Source organism: Thamnophis elegans, chromosome 11, assembly GCF_009769535.1.
Source record: "Thamnophis elegans isolate rThaEle1 chromosome 11, rThaEle1.pri, whole genome shotgun sequence".
NCBI classification, from domain to species: Eukaryota; Metazoa; Chordata; class Lepidosauria; order Squamata; family Colubridae; genus Thamnophis; species Thamnophis elegans.
In genome coordinates, this window is record NC_045551.1 from 15681681 (window position 1) to 15708494 (window position 26814).

The 26814-nt window shown below is 44.4% G+C and overlaps 2 protein-coding genes across 2 annotated transcripts in view; both read left to right on the forward strand.

The window, feature by feature from the left end:
* The window catches only part of LOC116514970 (myomegalin-like), a 29504-nt gene extending 27365 nt beyond the window's left edge, over nt 1-2139 (forward strand). Inside the window, exon 6 of the mRNA XM_032226829.1 lies at nt 2074-2139. Within this exon, the coding sequence (XP_032082720.1) occupies nt 2074-2139 (66 nt within the window). The remainder of the gene's footprint in view (nt 1-2073) is intronic.
* An 11913-nt stretch (nt 2140-14052) lies between these two features.
* Nucleotides 14053-26814, forward strand: part of LOC116514971 (myomegalin-like) — a 127797-nt gene continuing 115035 nt past the window's right edge. Inside the window, 3 exon segments of the mRNA XM_032226830.1 lie at nt 14053-15448; nt 21018-21077; nt 21079-21114. Coding sequence (XP_032082721.1) covers nt 14387-15448; nt 21018-21077; nt 21079-21114 — 1158 coding nt within the window. The 5' untranslated portion in view covers nt 14053-14386.

Sequence of the window (26814 nt, forward strand, 5' to 3'; positions counted from 1 at the left end):
TGTCCACCATTCAGCCAGAGACATGGAAGAGGGAGGTTCCCTGGGCAGTTCAGGCATGGGAACAAATTGCATGCCACTGGTAATTTTAAAAGGAGTTAATTCAGTGCTGCTGTGGACTGTGTTGTTGTATGTCACTTCGGTGAATTGTAGCAAGTCTGACCAGTTGTCTTGTTGATAGTCCACATAATACTGGATGTATTGCTCCACCATCGCATTTGTCCTTTCCGCTGCTCTGTTTGTGCTTGGATGAAATGCTGACCATTGGTACCTTGTGTGGAACCAATGGACCTCAGGAACTCTCTCCAGAACTTGGCAATGAACTGAACTCCATGGTCTGAAATGATCCTCTGAGGCATTCCGTGCAGGCAGTAAATATGCTTAACAAACATTTTTGCTAACTTCTTTGCGAATGGTAATCCTGAGCAAGCAATGAAATCGGCCTGCTTGGAAAACAGATCAATAAGTGTCCAGATTACACTATTCCCTCTGCTGTCTGGGAGCTCGACAATGAAGTCCATTGCTGTCTTTTCCCATGATCAGCTAGAGCTGGCCACCCATTGTAGTAGTCCAGAGGACTTCCCTGGCCGTATTTTCATGATTGCACAAGTGGCACAGCTTTTTACCTAATCTTAAACTTCCGTTTTCATTTTTGGCCACAAAAATTGATGCCTGGTGAGATGGAGCATTGTTAGGAATCCAAAGTGGCCTCCTAGTTTCACATCATGGCTTTGCTGTAGAACTTCCAGCCTCAAACATGCAGGAATGTACAGTGTGGATCCCTTCCAGGCTAAGCCATCTTTCATCATCAGTATGTCCTTGTTGTTGTTGAGCTATGGGTCTGCTGACAGCATGGATTTCATCACTGTCGTCAGCTTATCCTGGCTTCTGGTGGTGACTTGAGCCACCTTTTGGTGGGAAGAAGAAAGGATGGGGTGAACCACTTCTTCCTTCTTACTGTCGCACTGCAGTTTTCTTGACAAGGCATTTGCCAACAAGTTCTTCTCTGCAGGGATGTGTTTTAGTTCAAATTTGAACCTTCAGAAGTATTGTGCCCAGCGAACTTGTTTTGGGGACAGTCTTCGGGGGCTTTTGAGAGCTTCGAGCTTTTTATGGTTGGTCCAGACCTCGAACAGCACACGTTCCCTTCCAGAAAATGTCTCTAAGTGAGCAGGGCCCACCTGACTGCATACACTTCTTTCTCCTAAATGACGCATCTCCTTTCAGTAGCGTTGAGTTTTTTAGAGATGTAAGTGCATGGCAAGAGGTGCCCTTCTTTATTCTTTTGCAGTAGCACTGCCACTACAGTTACATTGCTGGTATCTGTCTGGATTATGAATTGCTGTTCTGGGTCGGAGTGTTGCAGTATGGGCTCTTGGGCAAAGAGCTGCTTTAATTTCTCGAATGCTTTCTGACAGTCCATTGTCCACTTAAGGGGTTGGTTTGCTTCTGGCTTTGTCAGGGAAGGCCCCGTTTTTAACAGTTCCGTAAATGGGAAGGCAATCTCCACAAAAGCTGAAATGAATTACCTGTAGAAATTGGCAAATCCAAGAAAGCTTTGTAGCTGTCTGCGAGTACTTGGAGGTTTCCAGTCTAACACAGCTTTCACTTTTCCTGGATTCATCTCTATCCCTGCATTGGAGATGTGATAGCCAAGGTAATCTAGTGAGGTTTTGTGGAACTCGCACTTCAACAACTTTGTGTACAGCTTGGCAGCTAGAGGTTTTTCCAGGATGTGTCATACCAGCTTCACGTGCTCTTCTCTTTCAGAAAAACCAAGGTGTCATCAAGGTAAACAAGCACAGGTGCTCATGTAGCACCTCATTTATGTATTGCATAAAGACTGCAGGGACCCCTTGTAGTCCAAATGGCATAACTTTGAATTGAAAACTGCCAAGGGGGCAGTTAAAAGCGGTCTTCCATTCATCTCCCTCTCTGATGCGTATGCGGTAATACATATGCCTTTCTCAAGTCCAGTTTGGTGAACACCTTGCCTTTAGCCAAGTGGTTCAACATATCTTTCATGAGGGGTAAAGGATAGGTGTTCTTTACATATACAGCATTCAAACCCCACAGATCAATACAGAGATGAACTCCACCATCTTTCTTCTCTTTGAAGAGTACTGGGGCCGCTACTTCTGACATAGCTGGTACAATAAAGTTCCACTTCAAATTTATGTCAATGTACTTCCTCAATTCTACCATCTCTTTGGGAGTCATGGAGTACATTTTCGGCTTCAGTAGGGTAGCCCCAGGTATGAATTCTATTGTGCAATCGGTGGGCCAATGACGGGGAAGATAGTTGCAATCGTCCTCACTGAAAACCCTGCCAGGTCCCAGTACTTTTTTGGCACTTGTTGGATCCCTGAAGTTTTGCATCTGCGGCAGGGGCTGCAGGCTCTGGGTGGTCTGCTTTATTGGATTTGATTGTCCCAGGGTGGCCCCCTGGCTTCACCGGTGATAGCAGCCCAAAGCTGATCATCAATTTCCAAATGCTGTCCTCCCACTTTATAGTAGGTGTCCACTTGTCCAGCCAGGCAAGCCCCAAGATAATTGATTCATGCATTTTTGGTGCTACAATGAATCTGAGGAACTGATTGTGGCGGCTTATCTGCAACTTTACCAATTCAGTAATTAGCTTGCCTGCGGCCCCACCAATTAGTGTTCCATCTACCAGTTCAAACTGAATGGAGGGGTTAAGGGTCTTGTGCATATGCCTAGCTGTTCCATGATAAGACATGCTGATTAAGCATTGGGTACAGCCGGTGTACACTACTACCCCAACTTACCCTTCTACCCCCGTCTCAGGCACTGTTAGCGTGGCTTTGATGGCAAAGGGGTGGATGGGTACATTTATCATTGGGTCATCTTCACTGGTTTTCTCCTCCCCATTGGTTTCCACATCTGTTAGATTCTCCATATCTTCCGGTGGGGGGTCAGGGTTTTTGTGTTGTTGGGCCAGATGACTTTTTGAGCGTAGCTTTGGGGCCCTTCTTTTTGTCCCACTGGCGGTTGATGTGCATGCTTGTGGGATTGGGGCTGGAGCCAGGCACTCCGAGGCTGTGTGCCCAGGTTGACCACATTGGTAGCATCTTATTAACATCCACCCCGAGGGAAGTGGGGAGGTTTCTCAGCTTGTAACATCAGCGGTCGGTGACCCAAAGGACTTCTAGCAGGGTTTTCTGCCATGAGCTTTTGAGGTTGGCCAAGGGCCTGGGAGGGGCATTACAGCTGGGAGCGGCCCCTGTGGCATTGGTGGGGGGGTCAGGCTCTAGTGCCTAGTTATCTGAAATGGTGGCATCTGCTGCGGAGGGGTAAGTGTCCATTGGTATTGCACCCATCTATGGCCCGGGAAGAAAGCGCACCCCGGGAGTGCTTGATTCACAGGCTGCAGCCCAAACCTAGATGGTGAATTCCCCCAGCCCTCTTGCTGCTGGCTGGCTGGCCTTCCCCATCCTGGTTGAGGGTCCATCTGTGCCACAGGGAGGAGGGACGCTGACCTGCTTGTTGCTGTGTGGAAGAAGCAAAGATCTCCACTCCAGCGCGTTGCAGAGTTTTTACTAGGGAAGGAGAACATGGGCTGGGCCAGGGTCCACCTAGATGGTCCTGAGCTAAATCGGGGTTGATTCCACTCACGTTTAGCTGTCCAATTTTGTTCTGGGAGGCTCCAATCATTGGATCGGCTAGTCAGCATTTGCTTTGGTCTCCTCCAGTTGTGTGTCAAAGCTCACACAACCCTCACACCCCCCTGCGGCTCCGACTGAAACTCTGTAGATGCCATAAATCTTGAGGCTTTATCTGGCAGAGCTAGTTCTGATTACAAGGGAGGCCTAGGCCTTGCTCCCAGCTGGTGTTCTCCCTCTGCAGCCTCCCCTGTGGCTTTGGAAGGCATGCAGATGGTCTCAGCATAGAGAGGCGATCCATCATCCGCTGATTTCCCTGTGGCTTTCTTTTCCTCCTCCATCTTCACTGAGATTTTGCACTGCCCAAGGTTGGGTCAGTGCTGGAACCCCGCACAGTGCCCCAATTCTGGGGTAGCTGGTGAAGTATTTTAATGGAGATTCAGGTTAATGTCAGTGTTCCAGATTGCAAAATTAAATCAGAGTCCGAGGCAAAGTACTGCTCAAAGTTCCTCTTATTCATTTAAGAGTCTCTTCATTCTTTCTGCCATTATCGATGCAAAAATTTTGTAATCCATATTTAATAGTGAAATGGTAATTCTTTACTTGTTATAGGCAGTGACATGCAGTGAGGTTCATGGCTGGTGAGGCAAAAAGAAAAAAAGGGGCTTGACAGCAGGCAAAAAGAGATTTAAAGGAGGAGAAGCTACCAGGAGGGGGAGGGCTGGTGCGGGGAGAAGGAAGGTGCCCGGCCAGGCTATATTCTTAGGGAACTGACGGAACGAGAATAAAGAAAACTTAAGAGGAAGAAAGGTTCACGGGGATGTTTCGGGCGGCTTGAAGCAAGAGGAGGGTGCCCAACCGTACAGATGAAGGAGCCAACAGAGTCCGCCTGAAGAATGCGGGAGGGAGGAACTCCGATGAGACCGTGACCCTGAAGCCCTGGGACGGGAAGCAAAGCAGGGCATGGAGGAGGAAAGCGGGGAGAGAGAAACGATGGCATCACCCTCCCGTCACTGCTTCCACCCACCGGAGCCCGAATGCAGATCTCTCACTCGCTGCGGGGGAAGGACCAGTAGACAATGCAATGCTGCACAGGCTCCAGGATGAGCTCGAACCGCTCCTCCACCCGCTGGAAGGGCCACTTCTCTGCCATGCGCCACGATGTCCAGCAGGGACTCTGGGCTCCGCGTCTTGCCCAAGGGCAGCACTCTGAACGTGGCATAAGCCACAGCCAGGGCAGAGGGGAAAGCGGCAGCAGCGGAGGAAGTGGCAGTGGGGGCCGATGAAGTTCCCGTGACGCAAAGTGCATGCCGCCGCCCCGGCCATATAGCGGGGCGGCAGCATGCACTTTAAAGTGCCAGCGTGCCTCCTGGCCACAAACCAGGACATGTTTCGCTCTATGGTGGGCCGAGGTGGTATGGCTTTAAAAAATAAAAAATAAAAATAAATGTTCCAGCCTGCATGCCAGCAGAAGCGGGTAAACACATACACACATGCGCACGCGCGCGCGCATACACACAATAAAAACAAATTACAATTACTTATATTACAAATAATTTTGAATTCCTCCCTCCTGCCCTCTCCCTCTGACCCACATACCTTCCAGCTGCATCAAAAATGCAAGATTTGGTCTAGCCAGGTCAAGGCCAGGCAGGCTAGGATAGTTGCTGCTAGAGTCACCACATGAATGACTCTGCTTAACTGTTTAAAAAAAGCCTCTAAACAAAGTGCCCTCTGCAGGAGGAGGCGAGAGAATCACGTGCCTCTTTTGCATAATGAATTTTTCGCCTTTTAACCCTTGGTTAACTCTGAGCAACGGTTAAAAGGCGAAACATTCCTTATGCAAAGGAGGCCCATAGTTCTCTTGCCTCCCACTACAGTTAGCACTAAGCAGACTCAGACTCACTGTGACTTGGAGTCTGGCAGCAACTACCTTGGCCTTTTTAATTATTTTAAAAATTCTTTTCTTTTCCTCATGAGACTGGTGAGGCCCCGCTTCCCCTGACTGCATGTCCCTGGTTATAGGTCTGATTCTTCTTTTGGTATAAGGGTTATGTATGCCTCTGTCCATGTTTCTGGCATCCTTGCCTCTCTTAGTAATTCATTAATTAGTTCTAACATTACATTACTTAATTCTTCTTGTAATGTTTTACACAGTTCTGCCGATAGTCCATCTGGCCCTGGTGTTTTCCCCTTCTTTTGCCTTTTGATGCCCTCCATTACCTCTATCATTGTTATTCTTTCTTCTAGTGCCTTCTTAAATTTTTCTGGGATCTTGGTTATTCTGGTTTTTTTCCTAGATATTGTCTTATTTTTTCTTCCAGAATCCGCTCGTGTTGGTACAACCTGTTGTAGTAATTCTCAATTATCTCTTTTTTTCATTTAAATGTTGTAGGTTCCCTTCTTCATCCATCAATTGGTGTATCAGTATTTTTTTCTTTCCTTTTTCATCTTGTATGCCAGCCAACATCCTGGTTTGTTTGCATTTTCAAAAAAAAATTGTTTTGCCGATTTTATTTTGTTTGCCAAGTCTTAATTTTCTATCAAGTTCAATTTGTGTTTTTGTAGCTCCATCTTTTTTTTTCCTTTTTTGTTTTGTGGGTTTTTCTGCAGTTCCATTTCCAGCCTTATACTCTAATTCCAGCTTCTTTTGAATCTGTCTCTTCTGTCTATTCTTTTTCCCTAAATATGTCATTGCAAGGTCTTTAATATATGCTTTGCAAGTGTCCCATACGTTATGTAATGATGTATCTTCCTTTCTATTTTTCTGGAAAAATATGTCAGTTCTTTTTCCATGTATTGCTGGAAACTTTTTTCATTCAATATTTTTGAGTTAAAAGTCCATCTCCCCTTTTCCTCTGTCCCTTCCAAGTCATTGTAATTGGATTATGGTCAACCCATGTGCTTATTTCAATAAATCTTACATGTACCTCTCTAGGCAAGTTATTTCTAGCTGCATATCTTATATGTACTCTAAATATTTCGTCACTCCCATCTGATATCTTTTCTTTACTCTTCTGTGGCCTCTGATAAAATCTCTATGATTTTCTCTGCTAAGTTCTCTCCTTTCTCCTCTTTGATGTTCTGAAATCTTAAATAATAGTCAGCTTGGTCCATCTCCCATACTAGGCTTGATCTCTCTTGGGTTTTATCAATTGTTATCGATCTATAATCCTCTACTTTTTTCTCTGTTATTTCCTCCTTTTCTTCCACCTTCTGCAATCTCTGCTCGTTTTTCCCCATCATTTCCTTGACTTTTTTCAATTCATCTTTCACCTTGCCCACTTTCTCTTCTACTTTATTTATTTGCTCCTTGAAATGCTCATGAATGGCTTGCAACATGCTTTTTAACTCCAATGTGGTTTTATCTTGTTGCGTTGCCGTGTTTGTTGCTTTCTGTATTGCCAAACCGGGAGAGGTCACTGTTGAGGACATATATGATGTTCTTTTTTTCATCTTGGTACTTGGTTCTTGTATTGTTGTATTTGAGTTGTATTTTAGTTTTATAATCCAAATATCAAATTAATTGTAATCCTGGGGTCCCTGCATCAGCCCAAGCTGAAGCCTTCAGTAGACAAAACTCTGCTTCTGGACCCAGTCTTCAGGTACTTTCTACCTTAATCTATTCACTTTGTAATGCCAAAAAAAAGGAGGAAAAAGGAAAAACCCAAGGGGGGGGGAAAGAGAGAGAGAGGGGGGGGGGGAGAGAAGACACAAAATTAATTCCACAATGATAATCCATGCCCTGTTGCAAAAGAGGCAAAAAAAGGAAAAAATGAAGAAGGCAAAAAATGACAAAACACAAAAATAGAATAAGGGGAAAAAAACTTTAATATAGATTATCCGGATTATCCAAATTTCTTCTAGTAGAAAAAAACAGGAAAAAAAAAGAAAGAAAAAAAAAGCAATCTCAGCAGCTCATATAAGGTAACAGGAGAAAACAGTACAATGTTTACACAGCTGGTCTTATTTTCTTTCCTTCTTTTCTTTTAGAGAGACTTTTTATCATATTTTTAACAACAGTTCAAGGTCAATTCCCTCTGTATCAGCTTCCTTTATTCACCAACAATTCAAAGTTTTTAAATTCCCATCTAGTTACCACTAGATGGCAGTGCAGAAAGTTAGTTTGCACTCTTTAAATTCAGGCTTCCAAAAGCAAATCTTAAGAGTTTACAAAAAGGCTCAGAGTAAAAGTCTCTCCTTCCAATTTGCTCTCTAATCCTTAAGCAGTTCTCAGAATCTATTATTCCCTTTAATCTCACCCACCACGCTGATCTTCTTGCTTTGTTGCAGCCATCCCAGCTTTGACAGCTCACAATGGCTGCCTTCCCTGCTTTTGGGTCCGAAGGCAATTGCGGGTGTTTTAGGGGAATTGCATATCTGCCAACCACATCTGCTTGCACCTCCTCTCTTCACCATCACTACAAGATGGCTATGGCCCTTGGTGGACCCCAAAACAGAGGGAATTTCTATGGTCCTACAGGACACCCGGAGAACATGTCTTAATTTTAACTATTTAGCTAGTATTTTGTTAATAGTTTTCATATCTCAACCTGTGTCTTTCTAGCAGTAGTACAGTCACTGGCCACACCCCTCTCCAGCAGTGTTCCAATATTTGAGGGGCTGCCACTGAGAGGAGGGGGTCAAGCTTCTTTTCCAAAGCACCTGAATGCCAGACAAGGAATAATGGATGGAAACTGACCAAGGAGACATTCAATCTAGAAACAAGGAGGAATTTTCTGACAGTGAGAACAATCAACCGATGGAACAGCTTGCCTTTGGAAGTTTTGGGGGCTTCATCACAAGATTGGACTGCCATTTGTCAGAAATGGTGTAGGGTCTCCTGCTTGAGCATGGGGTTGGACTAGATGACTAGCAAGGTCCCTTCCAACTCTGTTAATCTATTAAATCTGTTAAATCCTCCCCAGTTTAGTAGTACCCATCTTACCGCAAAAGCTCACCCTGCCCACCATCTTTCTCTGTCAGTGAGTTTATGGGAGGTATAGGCACAAGGCTGTAGTTTTCACTGGCAATTTCTTTGGAGTAAAGTGGCTCCTACTGCCATGTTGCTGGCATTAGCTTGGATAATGAAGGTTTTTTCAAGGTTAGGATGTTCATTACAGGTTCTTTTGCAAACAGCTTTTTTAATGTTTTTTTTTTAATAAATGTTTTTTAATTTTAATTTAAAACAGGTACAGCATCTTTCTTTACATCTGTAGAAAATGTATCAATCAATTACAGATAAGTTTTGGTACATCTCCTCCACAGTCAACCAACATAACTCATATTAACTCAAGCATTATTATATATCCATTTTCATTTAACTGTAATTATTATTTAGAAATATTAATAAAAGTAATAATCTTGAACAATACCTGCCCACACCGGTGGGAAAAAAAAAAAAAGGGCAAATAAAAAATAAAAATTAAAATAAAAAATAAGAAATAAAAATAACACAAAAAAAGACAAAAACGACAAGAGACAAGGCAGGAAAACAAAACAAAACACAGGTGTCTATTATGAAGAAAAAAAAGAAGTATATCAACTGGTTACAACATGCTTTTGGTGCTTCTCTTCCATTAGCTCATATTAATTCAAATATCTTAACTCGGATATTTACCATATCAACATCATTATACCTCCAGTTTTAATTACCTATGGTTATTTAAATATCCTTCATCCTTAGCTATGCTAAAGAATTAATCCATAACACATGCTGACAATTCATTTACTTATTTGTAAAATCCTCTATTATCATCAAATCCTCATGTCCTATTTTAGCTGGACATCCATAATATTTAATTATATCATATATCATAACATTTTCCCAGTATTGATTAACATTTGATTGTATGTATTTTATTTAGTTTTTTTAATAGTGACAATTATTGTAGTTAATACTCTTTATGTATAATCTAAAGATGTTTTCTCATATCCAATTGTTAGTTATCATATCAGCTCCACATTATATACATTACTATCAATATCAATTATTATTCAACTATATCTGTTACAAAAAAAAGCAATTAGGTTTAGCTAGTTTTCAATTGTATTCTTCAATCTATCAGCCAGTTCCAAATTATATATATTACTATCCATATCAGTCATTATTCAGCTATATCTATTACACATTAAGGTAATCAGATTTAGCTAATTTTAAATTACGTTGTTCCATCTGTCAGCCAGTGTCTCTCCAATAGCAAAATCTTCTCAAACCAATTGCCACGCGTTGGATAAATTTGCCAAATGTTTTCATAAGCAAATCCAGACAAAGATATTTTCGCACCTTTGGACTCTGAATGTCAGTGATGAAATAATAATGTTGTCCTGGGCTTGTAAAATTTTCCAAATTAACTTTAATTCTCAAGGGTGGATTTTCCATTCCTCCTGCACTCTGTCTCTTTAAATGAGTCTTCTTTATAGCTCCCCCCCCTCCTTTCTTCCTCTGAGATAGACCAGACACCATTTCTCACATTTTCCATTTGTATTTCAGGAACATTTAAACATTCAACGATCTCAGTTTTTACTTCATATTTTAAAATCAGATGATCCAATTTTCTTTCCAGCCTTTGATAAGAGTCAAAAAGTCCTCTACATGCGGAAAAAAGAATCTGAAATGAAATCTTAGAGGTATTTTGAGACGCCATGATGTGTCGCAGTTAAAAATTGCAAGCTCTTTTTTTTTTCCACAGACTTCGAAGCACTTTTCTTATTCTCTTGCAGGCTGTGCAATCTTATCTGATCGTAAACAGAGCCAAGTAATAAAGTAATAAAAATGTCGAATCGTGACGGGCTAATTAGTAGAAAATAAATTTTACGATCCACTTAGGGAGAGTCAGAGGGGGGAGGATGTCGAGGAGTTTCTTGAAGCATTTAAGAAGTAAAGTAACCACCAGCCATAAATCCATTAAAAAAAGCCAATTCGCCGCTAAATTTTCCTATTCTTTGGTTTCAGTTAGCTTAAGTTTTTAACGCGAACAGTCTCTCTTGGATAATAAAATCAGCTTACCAGATGACATCACTTCTACCATTCTTAGGGGCAACCTGCAGTTTCAGTTAGCATGCAGCTAATCCAGAAAGGAATTGGCACGAGGAGTTAATACCCCCCCCCCCCGAGACTTGCGGGTGTCTCTGAGGTCCTGGGTCTCTCCTCACCTTCACTGTCGTCTCCGGGACAGCTAGAGTTCAAAGAACCCGTCCAAAAATCCTTCGGTATAGAGGAATTTCAGGAGTAGCCTGAAACTCCATCTTCTCACTGCTAAGCCCCGCCTTCTTCTCAGCTTTTTTAATGTTTTGAATGCCTCTTGGCAAGTGAGGTTCCACTATAGGGGTTGCCCAGGGCGGTGCTTCGTCTATGGATTCCCTGTTTTTAGAAGATCTGTAATGGATTTAGCAATTTTTGCGAAAGAGTGGATGAATCACCTGTAGAAGTTTGCAAATCCCAGGAAACTTTGTTGTTGTCTGAGGGTGCGATTAGAAGAATAAGTGCACGCATTGAAGAGCACAAAAACGCAATCAGAAAAGAGGAACTAACTTCTTCCCTGGTCCAACACCTTAAAGCCACAAGACATAAAATTGACTTCAAAAAGACCAGAACTATTGCCAAGGCTGAACATTTTAACAACAGAATAATCAGAGAAGCCATCGAGATAGAAAAACGCCCACACAGCATGAACAGGCAGGATGATACCTCCCGCCTGCCAGCCATTTGGAAGCCTGCCCTTATTGATAAACGAGTCCCTAACATGATGAATGACACCAGGCCCACACTCACAAGAGCAACACAGGATGTCACCACCAAACATCCACAAAGAAAGCAGACAAAAACCCACATTGATCTATTAGCCACTTTAAACCTCTCCTATCCTTACATGAAACACAAATCCCCAACCAATCAGAACACCCACCCACCCAATCAGAACACAGCCAAGCTCCCACCCAATTTATTTATTTATTTATTATTTATAGGGTTTGTATGCTGCCCACTCTCGAGAGACTCAGGGCGGCTTACAGATAAAAGGGAGGGGTGAACATACAAAAAATTAAAAAAAAAACATTAAAATTCCACAACATTCATAGTTTAGGATGGGGCTGGATAAATCAACAGCCCCAGGCCTGCCGAAACAGCCAGGTCTTGGTCGCTTTGCGGAAGGCCGGAAGGGTAGTAAGGATCCGGATCTCCACAGGAAGATCGTTCCATAGGGTCGGAGCAGCTACAGAGAAGGCCCTCCCCCGGCGAGTCGCCAGCCGACATTGACCGGCAGATAGAGTCTGGAGGAGGCCTAGTCTGTGTGATCTTATGGGTCTCTGGGAAGTAAATGGCAGGAGGCGGTCTCTCAGGTAGCCAGTCCTATACCATGTAGGGCTTTAAAAGTAATGACTAGCACCTTGAAGCGTGTCCGGAGACCAATGGGAAGCCACTGCAGCTCGCGGAGAATAGGTGTAACGTGGGCGTACCTAGGTACACCCACTATCGCTCGCGCGGCTGCATTCTGGACTAACTGAAGTCTTCGAATACTCTTCAAGGGCATGTAGAGCGCGTTACAGTAATCCAGTCTTGAGGTGACTAGGGCGTGAGTGACTATCCGAAGGGCCTCCCGGTCCAGATAGGGTCGCAACTGGTGCACCAAGCGAACCTGGACAAAGGCCCCCCTGGTCACAGCTGACAAGTGATGTTCTAGTGTCAGCTGCGGATCCAGGAGGACTCCCAAATTGTGAGCCCTCTCTGAAGGGCGTATAATTTCACCCCCCAGGCTAAGAGATGGAATAGCTGGACCATCCTTGGGAGGGAGCATCAATAGCCACTCAGTCTTGTCGGGCTCAATCAGCTCAAAACCCCACTGGCAGTTAAAAGGAAGAAACAGCCGAGATCTCACATTGCTCCTGGAAGCACGAAGCCTGAAGAAGACGAATGAGACTTCATCGAAACACCGCCAAGACACTTCCAATTTTATGCGGGAGAAAACCCGAACAACCAAAGACCCCCCCCCCCCACACACACACACACACACCAGATTAAAAAAAGAATTGATGAAGATAGACATTCAGATAGCTAAAAAAGTAAAGTACTTAGGAATTCAATTAACAGCAAGATGTGCCACCATCTCTCTCCACCCTTTGTTTTTAGAGTCTTGTAGCATTTTCAATCTTATTCTTGCTCCTTTCCCTTGCCAAATTTATTTTAACATCATTTTATTTAGGTCTTCAAAGTATTTTTTTTTCTAAATTTATGAGGATAGTTTGGAACAAAAATAATGATCTCGGCATGATGTTCATTTTTATTGTCGCTATTCTCCCTGTCAGTGATAATTTCAAGTTTTTCCATTTCTCCAGATCTAGTTTAATTTGTTGCAACAGCTTAGTATAATCATCTTCTTTGATGGTTGCACATCTTGCTGTTAATTGGATCTTTGTCTCTGTCAACATCTATATCTTCATTCTTCCATCTAAGTATTTCTCCCATCTCTATCCTCCTAAGCTGCCCAATCTCCAGAGTATCCACCCATACGCCCCTTTCAAAAACATCTTCCAGGTTATCCAATTCCAATCCCATTTTTATAACTCTCAAAACATTTTTTATCATCCTCTTGTTTTATTTGGTGATAAATACGGTATTTATGTTTTTAGTTTATACAGTTTTTTATGATTGTAAGTCACCCAGAGTTACCCTGAGGTAAGATGTGCAGCCTATAAATTTAATAAACAAACAAATAAAAACCAAATCCTTATTTTGAGTTTGGATCTCCCTCTGCTTTCACTGATTGGTTCTTGTCCTACCCGTGCAAAAATAAGTCCACCCATTCTTCCCTTTGATAACCCTTCAACTATTGGAAATTTGCTATCATATCACCCCTTAGTCTTCTCTTCTCTAACCTAGCATCCTCACTTCTTCATAGAATTTAGTGTCCAAGTCCCTCACCATTTTTGTTACTTTTTTTCTGCACTCTTCCCAAATCAGCATCCTTCTTTTATTATGGTGAACAGAACCAAGAGATAGGAGGCATATAAATTTAATAACTATAATAAATAAATTTATTTTAAGCCTCATACATTCTTCTTATAGTCAAACCATCTCAGCCCTTTTTTAACTTGATCAATTTTGTATTCAGTTCACCTATTCATGTTTGACCCTTTATCTCGGACTGATAGGATTTATTCAACACAGAAATTAAATTGAAACGAGGTTATAGAGCTTTGCTTATCTTTAATCAGCAAATCAGTTTCGGAGTCAGTAAGGAAATTTCTATACGAAAGTACGTTTAATACATTCCTTCAGTGCCTTGATTTCGGGGAAACCACGCGTTTTTACATAAAAGGAAGGTGCGGTTCGAGGCCGGTGGGAAGAGAGTGGATGATATGGCATCTTTAGCATTTATTTGCTTGGCAGGCTGGTAAACTACATTTCCCAAGAATCTTTGCGCGAAATGTGTGCTGACATTGTCACGGCCATCTTGAAATTCGAACTGCTATTAAAAATATTTGAGGGTTGCAGCATCTTCCACTCTTGCAGCGGCCTGGGAACAAAGTAGGGGAGACTCAGTAGCTTTTTGGAAGGAGGCGCTTTCGGGTACTGGTCAGCTATCCGATTCGGCTGGAGAGGTGTATGAGATTGAAAGGAGGGGCATTTTTGAGCTAGGCAGATCTGTGGGGAAGGAATTTTTTTTGCTCCACCCATCTGAGTTAGTGCTCTTTCGGTCAGCTGAAGCTAACTCAGCTTGGAAATAGCAACCGGGAGAGACAAAAGAGAAAGGAGGCCCCCCGAAGAAATGAGGGAATCCTGTCGAATTTGTGGTCGGGAACTTTGTGGCAATCAGAGGCGCTGGATCTTCCATACCGCAACTAAATTGAATTTCCAGGTTTTGCTCTCGCATGTTCTGGGCAAGGAGATCTCACGGGATGGCAAAAACGAGTTTATCTGCAGCAAGTGTGCCTTTATGTTGGAGCGCATCTATCGCTTTGATACTGTTATTGCGCGCATCGAAGCGCTGTCAATTGAGCGGTTGCAGAAGCTGATGCTAGAAAAGGACCGCCTCAAGCTGTGCATCGCTGGAATATACAGGAAGAACAATGTCGAGGCCACCGACGAGACGACGGACGTCTCCAGCCTGCCAGATCTGCGCTACTCGACTCTCCTCCAGGAAGACTTCGCTTATTCGGGGTTTGAATGTTGGACAGAGCCGGAGGAACGGACTGGAGACCCACAAGCGTGCCCCGCTGCAGAAAGCCGTCCTAGGCGGTGTCGGAGTTGTGCTATGCTGCGCGTTACTGATGCTGATTATGAGGCAATTTGCAAAATCCCACGAAAGGTGGTAAGAAATCTCTCCTGTGGATCATCCAGGAGTTCTGGCAACGTTTGTAGTGAAGAGTTAATTCTATGTGAGCCAGTAATTACTGACTTGCTAAGCGTCAAGGCGCCTTTGGATGAAGAAAGAGTGGAAGGGGAAAGTCCCGAATTGTCCCTTGGGTCGTTGGATGCAACTGCGATCGCTGATACATTACATCCAAAAGAGGAGGAAACGGACACAGAGGCAAAGAGAAACGCAATGTGTAACTGTGGAGCCCAGAGCTTTTCATTTCAGGGCAACAGGTTAGAAGTAGCCCTTAATTTGGTGAAAGCTTTTGACTGCAAGCCAGTCCAGAGTCCCAGAGGGAGCAAGTTACCTATTCCTGTAAAATCAAGTTCTCATTGGCAGAACTTCGATAAAAACTTTTCTTCTGGCTTCTCAGATGTGGTGCTAAAATCTCAACCTGGCTTTGCCTTAGAGATGTCTGATCTGCAGGAATTGTGGGAAGACTTATGTATGGATTATATTCCACTTCGAACTAAGGTAGAAGATTATTTCTTCCAATTCTGCCTTTCATATTGTCATCCTGCACTTTTGATGCACTTTTGGTTTGAGATGCAACCTGTAGTTTACAGGTGGCTTTCTTCAGCCCATTATTGTTGGATTCTGAAAATTGCATGTTCATTTTCTGCTCTCTTTTTTTTGCTTGAAGTTTTTTTTCTTTTAGCTTTCAGTTATGTTTGCTTTGCAAAGGATTACAATGAATATTATTTTTCTGCCTTACATGTGAAATAAGAGTTATCTTTTTAAAAGTCCTTGTAGAGTTGAATTTATCAGTCAAGATTTGTGCTAGCTGTGACCTGATTAGGATATTCACATAAAAATTGGCATGTCTTCTGTGGGTTTTTTTAAAAGGGAATTGTTATTGTCATAAAAATATATCACTTCAGATTGTCCTCACTGGCATGCTAGATATCATGTGCAAGGAGACTGCATTATGAATTTCATGGACTTTGTTAACAAAATTTTATAAATTTTACTGATACGTTCAGTGGCTATACTTAACAAATAGTACCTCTAACAGCATTATTTAAAGATTTTTTATCCTGATTATTATTACTATAAATAAATCAAGGTGGTGAGCATACATAATATTTTTTCCTCCTCCTACTTTCCCTTCAAAAGCAACTGCCCTATGAAGCAAGTTGGGCTGAGAGAGACTGATTGGTCAAAAGTCACCCAGCCAGCTTTCATGCCTATGGTGAGACTGGATCTCACTGTTTCTAGTTTCTAACCCAATGTCTTAACCATTAGACCAAACTGGCTTTACATTTATATATCTATTATATCTATGTTTGCATAGCAATAAATGCTAATTTCAGTTAGCAATAGCAATAGCACTTAGACTTATACTGTGTTTCCCTGAAAATATGACGTGTCCTGAAAATAAGGCCATGCCATATTTTTGGAGTGGACAAAAATATACGCCCTCCCCTAAAAATAAGCCCCCCTCTCATACACACACACAGGTCCCTCACCCCCCCAACCCTCCCATGGCAACCACATCCCTGCGAACTCCTGCACTCGCTGCCCCTTCTGCCCGTCCACTGCCCGTGGCACCGACTGTAGACCTTGAGTGCCTGTTCCTGCTCCTGCACCATGTCGATGGCCTGCCTGCTCTTGCCCAGGCGCCATGTCTGCATAGGCCGCAGTACATGCCACAGCAGCCACAGCGTCAGCATTGTCACCCGGGGGCTATCAGCAGGGCGGCCAGCAGCAGCAGAGAGGACTCCGTGCATGGCGGGCGGACATTGGTGTGCATGCTTCCAGTGGGGGTGGCTGCTGCATGGTGGGCAGTTGCAGCTGGCGCTGGTCTCTTGAGGATGGCTGAGGCATTGCAGGTTTTGCTGCTGCTGCCGTTGCCACCTGCGGAGGCCCAGGCTAGCCCCTTGCGGCCAAGCTCAGCCGTGGGCGAGGAGTACTGGCCGTGGCTGGGCCAGCTGAGCTGCATCTGTCAGGGCTGCCCTCGGCGCGACTGTTTGATGTCTCACTGCTGGGTGCCTGGGAAGAGTAAGCGTGAGGAAGGGGGGCAGGCAAGGGTACTGCGAGGCTCCCCTCCCCAAGAAGAGTCTGGCCACATCACCGTCCCATCCATGACTCCCAAGGAAGAGAGGCTTCCTGGGCTTGCCAGGGGGCATTCCACACTTGGGTGAGGAGATTGTGGGGTGATTGGAGAGGAGCAAAGGGGAATGGGAGGCCTCTGGTGACCGTCACTATAGAGTGGCTGCTGCCCTGGCTGGTGGTTTGCAAGCTGCAGAGGAGGAGTTTGGGGGAGAGAAAGAAAGACTTCTGCTACTTTTGCTTTTGTCTGCATGCAAGGAAAGTAGCAGAAGCAGAACACATTGATGTGGTGAGGCCTGGGAGGCACGCAAGCAGGGGGGTAGGTGCTTGCGCGGCTTGGTGCCTTTGGGCTGCTCACATTCCACACACACACTGAGGGAGGGGAGGGGCTTGATGGCGGCACATGGAGGGAGCCTCTGCCAGACTCCCGGATGTGAGTGCATACGCTGCCCGAGGTTTCCTGCACCCCCAAAATAATAAGACCCCCTGATAATAAGGCCAAGGCCATTTTCGGGGGTCAAAAGAAAATAAGACCCTGTCTTATTTTCGGGGAAATACAGTAGTGCTTTACAGCACTTTCTGAGTAGTTTGCAGTGTCAGCATATTGTCCCAAATATTCTGGGAACTCATTTTAACCAACCTTGGAAGGGTGAGTCAACCTTGAGCCTGTCAGAATTGAATTCCAGACTGTGGGCAGAGTTAGCCTGCAATACTCCATTCTAATCACTGTGCCACCAGGGCTCGTTACCTTAGAAAGTAGAAGAATGCCTGTATAGTAGCTGCCTGTATTTCAGCTACAGCTGATTTTACAGCAGCTGATTTTCGAATGACAATTGTATTTTCTTTCAGCAATTTTGTTTTCTCCTAGTTTTTTCACATTACAAAACTCAGTTAAATTAAGTTAACTGCGTGGTGGAAATCCAGAGATACAGACAGAATTGAGCTTTGCTGAAGATTATCTTCTTGAAAAATCTCCAGGAATTGATTCTATTAAAATGATAAAGTTACAATTAATTCTGGAATTTGTTAAAGAGAAACTGCTTTCTATAATTTTAATATTATGTATGCACAATGTTAAGCATGTATACAAAAATCCTACTGAACTCAGTAAGTAAGATTGGAGTCTTGCTTAAAATCATAAAATGTTACAAAGATATACTGGACTTAAACTCGTACTATTTAGGATAAAACAGATTGAAGAAAATACAGTAATAAATACATATATACTAAATACAAAGAATCAACAATCAAATAAATGCTTTATGTAATATTCTGATCTGTTCAATATAACAGAGTTTTAGTGAACTGTCTCATCTATAGGATTAGGAATTCTAATAACAATTTAGCTAAAATGTTAGAGAAGAAAAGCTGCATTCCATTAAAAAACTAATTTTACTTCTCTCTTATAGAGATATATTGCAGCTATCTTAATGAAAGATGTCTCTTGGGGTGTATACTTTATATTTTGAAATTATTTGCAAAAACTGCCTTCAAACTTGTGTAATTTCAGCACCTTCTCTGCTATTTATTAAAGAAACTGAATGTTTCAGCTTCATGAACCAGAAAAGGAAGATAACGATGCTTTAAATAATTCCCTCAAGTTCAGCAGCTTAAAAAATATGGAGCGGCCATCAGGCAGCCATCTTCCTTCGCACATGCTGCTTGGAATTCAGCAGCGACAGAGGCTCTTAACCGGATTGCGCCTTTACGGCCGATCCGAGGCAGTGGATCCAGGAGGGCCCCTTGGTTTACTGAGGAACTCCGGGAGATGAAGCGCCGAAAGAGACGCCTAGAGCATCGATGGAGATCCAGTCAGTCTGAGTCAGACCGAGCACTTTTAACATCCAGCATCAGAGTTTACATCCGGGCAATTAGGACGACAAAAAGAACATACATTGCCTCTCTGATTGCTTCCGCTGAGTCGCGCCCAGCCGCCTTGTTCAGGATAACCCGTTCCCTCCTAAATAGGAGGGATATGAGCGATCCTTTGCAAGGCAGAGCTGAGGACTACGTCCAATTCCTCGCGGATAAAGTTGCTCGGCTTCGGGCGGACCTGGACTCCAATTCTGCAGAACCAGCTGAGGCACCAAGGGATAATCTGGTAGGACAGCACTGGATTGATTTTCAAACTGTTACCCCTGAGGACGTGGACAAGGCCATGAGAGCTGTAAGTGCCTCCACATGTGTACTGGACCCGTGCCCCTCCTGGCTGGTTGTTAACAGCAGGGAGGTGACACGGGGCTGGATCCAGGCGGTTGTTGCCGCCTCCCTTCGGGAGGGGATCTTTTCCCCCGCATTAAAGGCGGCGCTGGTAAGACCCCTCCTGAAGAAACCATCTTTGGATCCAGCCGTTCTAAACAACTATTGTCCAGTCTCCAACCTCCCCTTTGTGGGGAAGGTTGTTGAGAAGGTGGTAGCCTTTCAGCTCCAGCGGTCCTTGGAGGAAACCAATTATCTAGATCCCTTCCAGTCTGGTTTCAGGCCTGGCTACAGCACGGAAACCGCTTTGGTCGCATTGATCGATGATCTTTGGAGAGCCAGGGATGGAGGTCATGCCTCCATCCTGGTACTCCTTGACCTCTCTGCGGCTTTCGATACCATCGACCATGGTATCCTTCTGCGACGACTGCGGGAGGTGGGGGTGGGAGGCACTGTCTTACGGTGGTTCTCCTCTTACCTCTCGGACAGGTCGCAGTCGTCGGAGGGCAGAGATCGACCCCTAGGCCCCTAATGTATGGGGTGCCGCAGGGTTCGGTTCTGTCCCCCCTCCTCTTTAATATCTACATGAAACCACTGGGTGAGATCATTCGACGGCACGGGATAAAATACCACCAGTATGCGGACGATACACAGCTGTATCTGTCCGCCCCGTGCCAACTCAATGAAGCGATTGACGTGATGTGCCAGGGCCTCGAGGCTGTTAGGGACTGGATGGGGGTTAACAAGCTTGTACTCAATCCAGATAAGACCGAGTGGCTGCTGTGCTTCCCTCCTACTAATTGGCCAGGTGTTCCACCTCTCAGGCTGGGGGGTCAAATGGTACGCCCCTCAGACAGGGTCCGCAACTTGGGAGTCCTCCTGGACCCACAGCTGACTTTTGAACATCACTTGTCAGCTGTGACCAGGGGGGCATTTGCCCAGGTTCGCCTGGTGCACCAGTTGCGTCCCTACCTGAACCGGGAGGCTCTCACAACAGTCACTCGTGCCCTTGTGACCTCTAGACTGGATTACTGCAACGTGCTCTACATGGGGCAGCCCTTGAAGAGTATTCGGCGACTTCAGCTTGTCCAGAATGCGGCCGCGCGAGTGATCGTGGGTGCGCCTCGGTTCACCCACGTAACACCTATCCTCCGCGAGCTGCACTGGCTGCCTGTTGATCTCCGGGTACGCTTCAAGGTGCTAGTCATCACCTACAAAGCCCTTCATGGTATCGGACCTGGGTACTTGAGAGACCGCCTACTGCCAATTACCTCCACTAGACCAATTAGATCCCACAGACTAGGCCTCCTCCGAATTCCATCAGCCGGCCAGTGTCGACTGGCGACTACCCGGAGGAGAGCCTTCTCTGTGGCTGCTCTGACCCTCTGGAACGAACTCCCCGTGGAGATTCGTACCCTCACCACCCTCCAGGCCTTCCGCATAGCCCTTAAAACCTGGCTGTTCCGACAGGCCTGGGGCTAAAGACTCGCTGCCCCACTTGGAATGGTATGATTGTTGTGCTTTTAACTATGTATGGTTTCTACGTTTTTGTTATTCTGTTTGTATTTCCCCTCCTTTTTTGAGTTGTGAGCTGCCCTGAGTCCCTTCAGGGAAAAGGGCGGCATACAAATAAAATTAAACCAAACCAAACCAAACCAAACCAAGCTTTGTTAATGAATATATAAATGTTGCACTTTGCCTCTTCCAAGCAGTTTTAGTGAAATGATATAACAATAAAAGGTAAACAATATCTCAGCAAATAATATTTTTCTTATTCTCTTTGTCTCTTCAGAATATGTTTGAGGCTAACCAGCAGCTAACATACTGCGACATGTTAAAATGACACAGAACATATGGAAAAAACCAGCTCTTTAAATGCTATGAATAAGGTATTATTTAATTTCAAAAATGTTCAAAATTATCTTGGGAACAATACAATTGTTTCTAAATGTAACATCTTAAGTCAGCGTGCTGTCTAGAATACACCTTAATGTAATTTTGGCTTTCAAGGTTGGAAACAAGTAAATATATTACATGGAGGAAGGTCTTAACAAGCTGAAATATTGTGCAACACTATGAAATTTAATAGGATCAAATCAAAGATATGAGTACAGAATGGTGGACACAACATGAAAAGAAAAATTGGAGGTACCTTTGTAGCTGATAGAACTGTTCAATTGTTTTATGGGAACAGGTAAACTGTACATTTAAATTACAAGAAATTGATTTTAATTGAACATGAGGAAAAAATCCTACTGGAGATGCTAAAACAAAGGCTGGATGACTATTTCCGGGGTGGGGGGGGGGGATGCTATAGCAGTAGCTTTCAGCATTGAGAATGTGTTCAAATATATTATCTTCCAAGATCCAACTCATACATTCATATAGCAGTAATACCAAAGTAATACAAATACTTTTTGACTGTTAATGCATACAGTAATATTTTGTGCCTGCTAAAAAGGCATATTGATAATGCCTTAAATAAATGTGATTCAAAATTATCTGAAAGTCAGCTATAGATCTGGGGTTTATGGTGAAAATTTAGCTATTCTAAGTTTTTGGTTAAATATCAACAGTCTGACTAACAAACCCAAGAAAGGTGGACACTCTCAGGAACTTTGTAATCCCAAAACTAAAACTTTATTGGATACACCATTTCAGCACTGAAGAAATAAAACCAGCTCTGGAGTTTTTTCTCCGCAATGTTACATAGTTAAACATTAGTCTCCCCTCCTTCCCACCGATAAGGTCATGCTGTCCAATTATGAATCAGTCTTTTTTGGGGAGGGAGAAAAGTTCATTTCTTTGTTGTAGTGACCTTGGTGAGTTCTTGGCTCACACATTCTATTCTTGGATCGTCTGCATTCCTTCTCACACGTCCCTCTCCCCAGTTCTTTGGCAAGTTGAATAGCAATAAGTTTTCAAATGGTTCAGAAGTGGTTCAAATTTGACATAAAATAAAATTTAGCTAAGTTTATTTTTGACTCAGTTACAAAGAAGTTGAGTTTCCCCCTAGTTGAAAGCATCTTCAGCCATTCATTTTCCTTCTTTTGTTCTTGCTGTCTGAAAGTTAATACATTATTTGTTTAAATCAAGATGAAAGCCTTGTTTGTATTGAATATATCTTTCTAAATTAGCAAATCTTTATGTGCAAACATGCCTGGAAATCTGAAAAGCTGCTGTAAGCTAATGTGCCATCTGGTATGCACATCATCTTCTATAAGTATTTCCATGACTCGTGTACTGTAAATATATATTTATACCTGTAACTGTGCAGATTGAAAGCAATATAGAAATTATCTAGTAAGCTTAACAAAAACTAGTGTCTAAGTTCAGGCCAGAGAAACATTGACATCAAGTATGTGAAGAAATTACATAAAACTGCATTTTTCTTACCTCTTTGTCAAGACTGACTCACATTTTCGCCTACATTTTTGCTTCACTCACAGCTTGACAATAAAAGGGGTGGTGGTGGTAGATGGAGTGCTAGGGTGGGAGAATAATTTCCAAGCATCCATTGGCTACTGTGAAACATTGCTGACATCTCAAGGACACATCAAGCTGATGTAGCAACCGTTGCAGGGGTGGGTTGCTAATCCCGTTCCAACCGGTTTGGTTGGAACGGGGCCGGCGGCGTCTTCGTGCACGCACACATGCATGCGTCTTAGCGCCTGCGCGATGCTCCAGCTGCTCGTGGAGACTCACGCAGGCGCTGTATGTGCCATCCAGCTACTCGCAGAGACTCGCGCAGGTGCTGTATGTGCCATGCGCCTGCGTGGAAGCGCAGAAGCCTTCAAAGACCGGTAAGGAGTGCGGGCGGACGGGCCCTTCGCCGTTCCCGGAAGTTACTTACTTCCGGGTTCGCCAACCAACCGGTTCGCGGGGACCGCTGTGAACCGGTTGAAACCCACCCCTGAACCGTTGGTTCCCATAACAAAATGAACAGAAATGATTGGTGGATGTATTGGACTATGGATGTCCTGTGGAGAAAAGGGGAAATTAACAATGCTTGCTATTGCATGGGAAACCCAGTGCTGGTTTCGCTTCTTCTCTGTCAATGAGGTTTATTCAGTAATGTTTTAGATTCTTGGTAAAATAATGTTCCATGAGTTTCTTTTTCTGGACTCACCAACTGGACAGTTGATACTCTGATTTGGAGCACTTCTCCATAATTTTTTGTGACTGACAAATAATCAGTTGAGGGATGAAGTATTTATTGGGTGATATAGATAGAGAATTGAACAGAAAAATAAATTCTTGTTTATAATACAGACAACCATTTGTCATTTTTTTACATTCTTGAATTTAAATCTGTTGTGAGCTCTCAAAAGAAAAACATACTTCTGTTTTTGACGCCAGAGTAGAATATAATGATTACCTAGTTACATGAATCTGTTAATATTTTCCTTTATTCAATTATTTATTCCCTTAATAAAAAATGTAGAAGAAAATGTATACTGTACTTGCAAGGCTATTGAAATGAGAGAAACGGTGCACTCAAATCAGGCAACAGAGCAAGCTGGATATTCTTGTAGATTGCTTCCTACTTTCTCTTGAATTTCCATCCAGCCATCCAGCCATCCAGCCATCCATCTATCTATCACCTGTGTCTGCAGAAGGCAATAGCTTCCCGGTGAATCATTTACATTGTCAGACCTGAAAGCCATCTTTTACATTGGGCCTGCCACACTTTCTGCTATGGGAAAATGGAGGGGGGATTATATGGGTGTATGGTGTATGGTGATATATAGTCAAAATAACCTTCCTTTCTTAGAGAGTCAAGAACACCTTGGCCTGCAGCAGCGATGGTATGACTGGAAGGCATCTCCAGTTTTGGATGGTGCCTGATTGGGCCTTGTGATGGACATGTGGATGCTGGGCAGGGACCTGAACTTTCATTTGAGTGGGGAAAACTTGGAAACTTTCAGATTCGGGTTTTCCCAGATGTGCCAATATGACATCTCTAATAAAATGGAACTTTGAGGAAAGCCTTGGTGTGTTATTTGGAACCCTGGCAATAAACCCTAATCCTCTTTAAAAATTCTACCAGTTCCTCCGAACTTCGGGGTGCTCTCCAGAGTCCAGAGCCCCAAGCATCGATCTGAACCCAGTGGTGAAAAGACTCAGGAAGATGGAGGAAGATGAAAACCACAGAGGGAGCCACAGAGATGCTTCAGTGATTTATATTGAGACCATCTACTCCCCTTCCCAAGCTGTGGTGGAAGTTGAAGAAGCCATAGAAAGAGTGTGCCAGCTGGGTGCCTGGCAAAAAGAACCGGCGCTTAAGTGGAGCCTGCAGCTGGACCTGACCCTGCAAGGTGAAGTTGTGGAAAGCACCCCACTTCAGGAGATGCTATTGGAACCACAAATGGGTGCGGTACAGGCCCAGACCCTTGAATGGAGAATACCAAAGCAGACGCACCGCAAATGTTCCAGAGAATGGGGATTCCCACCACCATTGCATAGCCAGTCGCTAGCTGGTCTCTTGGAGCAATTTGACCAACTCGGCATGAGCAGCACTACTCAACCCCTTGGCACCGAACAGCCCAGATAGACCTTGGCACAGTCTACATTCACCTTCCTGGGCCAGAAGTTACAGCGCAATTGAGTGAGCATCAGCTTCCTTCCACTTGGCGCAGAGTGGTTCAGTCTATAGTCTCATGGAACGGACCAGCTGCAGCCACGGTCACCACAGGAATGCAAATTGACCCAACAACCAAACTTGCTGAACCAGCCCAGCCAGGGAATGATGGGCCTGCAACAAGGCTTCTGGGGTCTCACTACTCCACCGCAACAACCAGTCTTTGGCCAGTGGGCCAGATTCCTCTTGGATGGGCATTCTACCCCAACCAGGGATGGGTGCAATATCAGTGGAGCCGGCCCTGGTTCTGCAGCCGATGCCTTTCCAACAGCTCAGGCCTTTCCAGATACCAGTCATTGCTCCACAACAAGCACAGGCACAGCTGCAGCTGCAGTTTCAACCCCAGTCCGTGATCCCTCAACAGGTCCCAGCCTAGCAGCAGTTGCTGGACTAACAACCTGCACAAGCTCAGCAACAGGCCGACCAGCCGTTCCCCCTCCATGTTCCGGGCAGTGTTTGACGGGACTCCAGAGAGAGTAGCCTACTTTCTCAATCAAGTCTGGGCTCACATTGACCAGTATGGGGATCAATACCCATTCGATTGGGAATTGATTTCTGCCATCAATGATGGCATGAATGAAGGAGAAGTGGCAAAAATGGATAGCTGAGCTTCACGACAAAGAGACCCTTGAGCTAGAAGATGCAATGAGTTCGTCCAGCTGATGTGGACACGATTTGAGGACATGGCCCATCGAGTGGAAGCCGAGTCTCAGATTAAGGTGCTGGATCAAGCCTGCTGACACCTGAAAGAATTAATTTGGGAGTTTCAGAGACTGGCCAGAATGCCTCCTTGTACATACTTTTAAGGAGACTCTCAACCCAGACCTCAGACAAGCCTGTGGAATCAGGAGAGTACCAGAATGTATATAGGCTTGGTACAACACCACTGTCGCCTTGGACCTGGAACATCACTCCCATAGGAAGCCTGCCATAGACAAGAATGCCACTGGGGTGCCAAGCCCAAGTGAAGAAAGCCAACGTGCATGCCTCCTACACTGTCTGGGACTGTCCGAATGCTATTGGTGTGGTCAGCACGGGCACCCGCTTCCAAATGCTTGGCCCCAGCCCTGGTTTCCCAAGCCCAGCCTCCAGTCATGGCCAGGACAAGGCAAACCCTGCGGAAGACGCCCCGACAAAGGACGACTCACCAAGCAGGCTGTAAAGGTTCCACTCCTTCCCAATGAAGTTGAGGGAACTCCAGCCAGTGAAACCCCACAAAGCCCATGGGGAAAACAGCTGTGATGACAATCCGATGGTAAGTACAGCCATCTGCCCATTTACTAAGATAGCAGTACCAGAAACGGGTCCAAGGGAAGTAGAGGCTATCATAGACACGGGCTGCACTTGATGCCTATCATACTCCCCATATTTGAACAGTTAGGCATATGTACAAGACCCCGAGGGCACCCCATCCATTTCAAGCAGGTTTGATGGAAGGCTAATTGGCAGGGGCCCTGCCCATTAGTCATTGAGCTCATCAGACTGGAGATGGGTCACCACCAAGACCTCATCTGGTTTGTCATAACCCCAAAAATGACTGTGTCGGTTTAAACTAGGGCTTGCATGGCTGGACAAGTGGGGACCAACCATCACCTGGGAGGACGGTTTATAAAAAAAATATCAGCATTGGGCCACTGCACCCATAAAACCAAGCCATTACCAAGAAACCACTAGCAGGGTCAGTGACCCCGAAGCCACAGCCCCCGCCACTGATGGACTATCTGGCAGCCAACAAATGCCAAAGAGTACTGAGTCCTATCCTTAGTGAAGAAGACGCAACTTCCTCCCCCCTCATTGTGCATCCCATTGCATGATAGAGTTTTTGCCAGGGGCTAAACTACCCAAACCTAAAGAAATGAAGGAATTGAGAAAATCCATTGATGCCAACCTAGTGCCGGGCTTCAGCGCTGCACTGCCAACAAAAGGATAACATCTGGTAAGAGAACAA